Raw genomic sequence first — 7271 nt, forward strand, 5'->3', positions numbered from 1 at the left:
CCGGGCTTGACACGTGAAGAGAAAGGGGATCATATTATTGGACCCTCCTCAAACGTGAGACAAAATTACGTAAGGGTTACAAGGGGTTGCAATTGGGCTCTACCTTTTGGAAGTTATGACTGGCTGATATTATTCGGGATCATAATTTCGCAATTGGGTCTTGCGTACTCAATAAGGAAATTGGATTTCCCGTTTTCATCAGAGGGTGGTGAGAATGTCAAAATAGTGGGAGGCAATTCGTAAAAACAAAAGTCCATATTTTACGTCTTATAAAATATTTTAAAATAATCAGTAACGTTTGTTCTGTTTCCTTTTCAGTATATTTACAATGTCGTCTCGAAACCCACTATCTGTTATACTCGATCAAAATAAGCTAACAGGACCGAATTATCATGATTGGCTGAGGAATTTAAAAATTGTTTTGAATTCCGAAAAGATAGCATATGTGCTCACCAAGGCCCCTCCTAAGACGGCTAAGCCAAATGCCACTAAGGAGGAGCTGGCTGAACTTGACAAATGGTGGGACCATGACTTGCAAGCCAAGAGCTATATGCTAGCTTCTATGTCAAACGAGCTGTAGAGGCGGTTTGAGGAAGCTGTGAATGCTGCTGACATTTACGGCCACCTGCAAGAGTTGTATGGTGAACAAAAGCGTCCACTGAGGCACGCTACTGTCAAAGAACTCATGACATCACGTCTGCGAGAAGGGGCCTCGGTCCATGAGCATGGCGTGAGGATGATTGAGCTCATTGAAAAGTTAGTGGGCCTGGACCTTGTTATCCCCAATGAGTTGTCTACGGACATTCTACTGCTGTCGCTGCCATCGTCGTTTGATGGGTTTGTGGTGAACTTCAATATGAACAAGTTGGAGGCCAGCCTTGAAGAGTTGGTCAACATGCTGACAAGTTATGAAGCCACTATTAAGAAGGAAAAACCTGTTTTCCTCATTGGCTCTTCGTCTGGGACGAAGAAAGGGCCTAAAGGAAAGGGCAAGAAGCGTTCTCGTCCTTCCAAGACAAACAAACCCAACAAGAAGCGAGTAGCAAACACTTCTAAGGGGCCCGAAAAGCCTGAAAAAAGAGAAGATGTTTTATTCCACTACAAGAAGCCTGGACACTGGAAGCGCAATTGCAAGGAATATCTCGCCCAAAAGAGTTCTGGCAATGGTATGTTCTATATTGAAATAAATGTCTCAATTAATTCAACTTCTTGGGTATTGGATACCGGATGAGGATCTCATCTTTGCAATAATTTGCAGATGATGACAAGAAGTAGAAGACTGCGGGAGGGTGAGACCTTCCTAAGGATGGGTAATGGAGCAAGAGTTTCCGCGATAGCCAAAGGGGACGTTTATTTAATATTAGACAATAATTTTAAGTTACTTTTGAGAGACGTTTTATTTGTTCCGGATTTAGTTAAAAACATAGTTTCCATTTCTATGCTTGATAAAGATGGATTTTCTTGTTTATTTAGCAAATGTGTTTGCAATATTTACAAGAATGAATGTTTGATTGGAACGGGTGAAATACAAAACGATCTCTATAACTTAAAAATAAAAGATATTCCAAACAAACATGTCCAAGTTAACACGATAACAACAACGACAAACAAAAGAAAACAAGATAGTCTAAACCAAGCACAATTGTGGCACGCTAGGCTAGGACATATTTCCCAAATAAGGATGCACAAGCTAGTGGGAGAATGAATGTTTGACTCGTCAGACATAAACTCTCTAGAGACATGTGAGTCCTGTCTGAAAGGAAAAATGACCAAGGCCCCTTTCCTAGGGAAAGTGGAACGTGCACATGATCTGTTGGATTTGATCCATACAGATGTGTGTGGCCCGCTAAGTGTTAGCACGAGATTTGGCCATTCCTACTTCATCACCTTCACCGACTACTACTCAAGGTATGGGTATGTGTATTTAATGAAATACAAGTCTGAAGCTTTTGAAAAGTTCAAAGAATTCAGAGCAGAAGTAGAGAAACAATTAAGAAAGAGTATTAAAACACTACGATCAGATCGAGGTGGAGAATACTTAAGTACTGAGTTTCAAGACTACCTTAAAGAGAATGAGATTCTCTCACAGTGGACTCCGCCTGCCACACCCCAATTGAATGGTGTGTCAGAACTTCGTAATCGGACATTAATGGACATGGTCCGATCTATGATGGGATTCACTGAATTGCCGCCATCCCTTTGGGGTTATGCGCTTGAAACAGCGGCAAAGTTGTTGAATCAAGTCCATACAAAGACAGTGGATAAAACTCCATATGAGATATGAATGGGAAAGCCGCCCAAATATTCTTACCTAAGAATATGGGGATGCCCTGCTTACGTGAAGCAGACAATGGGAGACAAATTGGATAGTAGAGCCAATTTGTGCTACTTTGTAGGATATCCAAAGAACTCTATTGGATATTACTTCTATTATCCCAATGAAACAAAGGTGTTTGTTTCAAGGAATGCCATCTTCTTAGAAAAGGAGTTTATATTGGATAGAAAAGGCGGGATGATAGAACTCGATGAGATTCGAGAACCACCTACTACACAAGTAGCAGAACCCACACCTCAACAGCCAATCAAAGAAACACAAGCTCTTAAAAGATCCGAAAGAATCTCAAGGCCGCCTAATAGGTTGAGCCTGCTTCTTGAAGAGGGCCAAGGTGAGTCCATTCCTGGATGTGATCCAAGAAATTTCAAAGAAGCATTGTCTGATGCCGATTCATCTAAATGGCTTGAAGCCATGCAGTCCGAGATGGACTTCATGTATTCGAACCAAGTATGGTCCTTAGTAGATCTACCTGAGGGAATTGTTCCCATAGGAAGAAAATGAATTTACAAAAGAAAACTTGGAGCGGATGGGAAGGTGGTGACCTTCAAAGCTAGATTGGTAGCAAAAGGATATACTCAAAGGCAAGGTATTGACTATGAGGAAACCTTTTCTTCAGTCGCAATGTTCAAGTCCATTAGGTTACTGCTAGCCATAGCAGCACGGTATGACTATGAAATATGGCAGATGGATGTGAAAACAGCGTTCTTTAATGGGGATATTAAGGAAGAGATTTACATATCTCAACCTGAAGGATTCACATCAGTAGGAAGTGAGCATAAAGTATGCAAACTACAGAGATCCATTTATGGACTCAAACATGCATCAAGGAGCTGGAACCTAAGATTTGACAACACTATCAAAGAGTTTGATTTTGCCAAAAATCCTGAGGAACCTTGTGTATACAAGAAGGTTAGTGGGAGTGCAGTGACATTCCTAGTACTTTATGTTGATGACATACTACTCATTGGGAATGATGTAGGGATGTTGCAGTCAACTAAAGTATGGTTAGCTGGTAAGTTCTCCATGAAGGATATGGGTGAAGAATCATATGTATTAGGAATACAGATCTATAGGGATAGATCAAAGAGAATGCTAGGGCTCACTCAATCCACATATATCGATACCATACTGAGGAGATTCTTTATGGAGGAGTCCAAGAGAGGATATCTCCCAATGTCTCATGGTGTGAATCTATCCAAGTCTATATGCCCTAAGACTGATGAAGAGATGGAAACCATGAGCCGCATTCCATATGCGTCTGCCATAGGCAGTATTATGTATGGTATGCTATCTACTCGACCTGATATTGCATATGCACTGAGTGTTGCAAGCCGATATCAGTGGAATACCGGTCCACTGCATTGGAAAGCAGTGAAGGACATTCTTAAGCACTTAAGATATGTACTTAGAAGAACTAAGAATTTGTTCTTGGTATATGGGAGTGGAGAACTAAAATTGGAAGGCTACACTGATTCTAGCTTCCAATCAGATGTGGCCTGATTCGAAATCGACCTCTGGATTTGTATTCAAGCTCAATGGTGGTGCTGTCTCTTGGAAGAGTTCCAAGCAAGACACCACAACGGATTCAACCACTGAGGCCGAATACATAGCTGCATCGGCTGCAGAAAAAGAGGGTGTTTGGATGAGGAATTTCATCCAAGAGTTGGGTGTCATTCCTCAAACAGTTGATCCAGTCCCGGTCTACTGTGACAACACCGGTGCTGTAGCGCAAGCGAAGGAAACGAGGTCTCATCAGCGATCCAAACATATACTGAGGAAGTTTCACATAATCCGGGAGATTGTGGGAAGAGGAGACATTTCGGTAGAGAAAGTCGCCTCCGCAGATAACGTTGCTGATCCACTGACGAAGCCCCTGCCAGGACCATTGTTTGAGAAGCATCGCGAAGCAATTTGTCTAAGATCTATGGGTAGTTGGCTATAGGGCAAGTGGGAGATTGTTAGAGTAGGTGCCCGGCAAGCCAACATGTGGCTCCGGTTTTATTGACTCTGATGTAAAATAATCTTTATTTTAATAAAATTTTACGATTTTATTCGATTATGGCATTATACTTTATCTGTATACCCATGCAAGCTGCATAGATAAAGTCCTTGAATATACAATAGGTACCATGAGGTCTGCGTCTCAACATAAGATCATGAAACTCATTAGGAACTGTACCGTATATTCTAAACAAGTTCCTAGTCGAATCAACCGCCTAAAACAAGGATAAAGGTCGCTCGAGCTCGAGACTAGCATATGTGGTGTAAACACCATGTTTCATTGGCAAGGGCATGGAGATGTCCATTCACACAGATGGATGATCATATGATGATGCACTGAACAACCATCCCTCGGAATATCCAAGTGGTTCCCAATTATCGAGTGGAATAGTCCGCAGTTATAGTTGTACATCATTAGTCCTTCGACCCGAGACAATATAGGGGCTATACGTACTAGCATGCACTTTGATCCGTTTACCGACTCCATCAAGGGTCATCAGGTGGCGAGGTTGGGTGTAGTTTTGAAATACGTAGGAGCAAATGCATTGTAGTCGAGGATTCACCGTTCGCCTACGGGTGAAGATATCCTATGTGATCTGATGAGTTAATAGTGCAAGGAGTCTCTGGCCAGAGCAAGATATGTGCTTTAGGGAAAGGTGTTTCCCTAGTTGCACATGCCATGCCACTATTAGTACTCAAAGATAAATCACATCGTTATCGAATTTATATGCAACTCTCGATATACCAATGATTGTAGATTCGATCGGGATATATGTGTTGAAGGGACCGTGCTGTACGCTAACTATGACTAAAGGTTCTTGCAGGCACTATCAGTGATACCTAGGGGATCATGGGGCGATGCTACTAGACGCTCTTACCATGATCCGATGGGTGCAATCAGAAGTGAGTTCTGACATTCTTGATCAAGGAGTTGATGAAAAGAATGAGGTTAACTAGGGTAAACCCGAATAAGAATAAATGTTATTTTGAATCATATGGAGATGTGAACCCACGGCTAGCTATATCCCTGAACCATTGAGGGTCACACAAGTATCGGATTCTGTGTTCCCGTTGAGATAATCAAATTTCAAGGAGTTGGAATTTGGCGACTATAGTTTGATGGAGATCAAACAGGAAGCTTATAAAGGAGTTTATGAGCTGATTCCATAGGATAGAAGAAGTGGAAGTTAGCATGATTGCTAAATAAGGAAGGAGAGTGAAACTGCCTGTTTTGTGAAAGAGTTCACTAAAACTGGCAGCTGCCAAATATGGTAACTGTTATATATGGCAAGTTCTAAATTTGGTAAATGAAAATTTTGATCTTCAAAATTTTTCAATTTTCATTATATGAACAAGATTTGTATCCTTGGTACATCGGCGCTTTCGGATCGTCGATCGGGGTTATAATGAGTTCGTAATCATTTTTATGTGAATTTGAAATTTACTAATTAAATAATTGTACAAGTACTGGTGACTACGAACATGTACAAATTCTCATATATGTTCTAGAGGAGTCTAGAATTAAATTAACCAAGGAGTTAATTTATTAATTAAATAATGATTATTTAATTTAATTAATATACATGTATATATTTTATATGGAGATAAAAATATGTGTATATAATATTATTATATCATGTATTATTAAAGGTTAATAAATACATTATATATTAATTATATGAGAGTTTAAATATAATGAAATTATTAGAGTCCTTGTGGGAGATGGACTCCTAATTAGATTAGGAGTCTCACTCTATATATACACAACCAAGAGAAAAAAAAAATAAAATTGTTGGCATTTTGGTTTTTCTTCCAATCGTCGTACCTTCTCCGTCTTTTGGAAATTCGGAGATTATAATCTCAACGCAATAATTGTTTGGAATTTCTAGTGCAATCTAAACAAGGAATTCATTGTCTGATCGTGGACCCAATTAGACGATCCAAGGAGAAGAGCCGTTCGTAGGGATTTACAAGAAAGGCTATCTCCGCGTAAAAATCGGAATAGTTTGGAGTCCAAGCGTTAAGAACGCTAAGATATAAATTCTAAACACCCTATGAATGATTTGAACACACGACGCCCAAGAACAAATTTTTTAAACTTACGCTGCGTCTTGGGTGCGAGAATACGATGTTCCAACACACGGGTCGTATTTTGTGAGACGAATATCTTATTTTGGTCATCCATAAAAAAATATTACTTTTTATTCTAAGAGTATTAATTTTTATTGTGAATATCGGTAGGGTTGATCCGTCTCACAGATAAAGATTCGTGAGATCGTCTCACAAGAAACTTACTCAATAAACAATACAGAATCAATCGGGTTGAATCTAGATGACTCGAACAGTTTGACCTCATAGTGAACAATAGTTCGGCTGGGTCATCATTTAAAATTTTGTGATAGATATTCTTTAAACAATCATAAAAACGAGCCAATTATCATTCATGTAAATCTATTTCATGCCAAGCACAAATTGTACTAATTTTCCCTATGTTTGGCCATGAAATTTTGCTGAATCGTTATATCTAATAAAATAACATTAAAATCAATATGTTTTATCTTTTTTCTTATTATTATTACAAATTTCGACAAATGCATGCATTAATCATTATCCAACGACTTCTTGCCTACAATTACTTGTGGCATATACAAGACTATATCACAACAAGGATGTGAGATTTATATTTAAGCATCTAATTTAATTTTCAATTTGACACGGATAATTTTTTGTTTTTTGTTTTAAAAAAAACAATCAAACATATATATGGGAGTCCGGTGAGACGACATTTTAAGCGAGGTCAAATAAATCTCAATTAAAATAATTTTTTTACTCTCTCCGTCTCAATTATACATGTTTCGCTTTTTTCGGTTGTCTCAATTATATACTATAATTTTTATATTTAGTAGTATTTTTTCTTCTTTTTTTTAATAAAATG

General features: G+C 38.9%; 1 protein-coding gene across 1 annotated transcript; it reads left to right on the plus strand.

The window, feature by feature from the left end:
- The first annotated feature begins 736 nt into the window (after positions 1–736).
- Positions 737–1275, plus strand: LOC142528411 (uncharacterized). Its single transcript, XM_075633459.1, has 2 exons — positions 737–1166; positions 1259–1275. Exons 1-2 carry the CDS (start codon positions 737–739, stop codon positions 1273–1275), a joined length of 447 nt encoding a protein of 148 aa, XP_075489574.1.
- The last annotated feature ends 5996 nt before the right edge of the window (positions 1276–7271 follow it).

The sequence above is a fragment of the Primulina tabacum genome, chromosome 16, assembly GCF_025594145.1.
Source record: "Primulina tabacum isolate GXHZ01 chromosome 16, ASM2559414v2, whole genome shotgun sequence".
Lineage (NCBI taxonomy): Eukaryota > Viridiplantae > Streptophyta > Magnoliopsida > Lamiales > Gesneriaceae > Primulina > Primulina tabacum.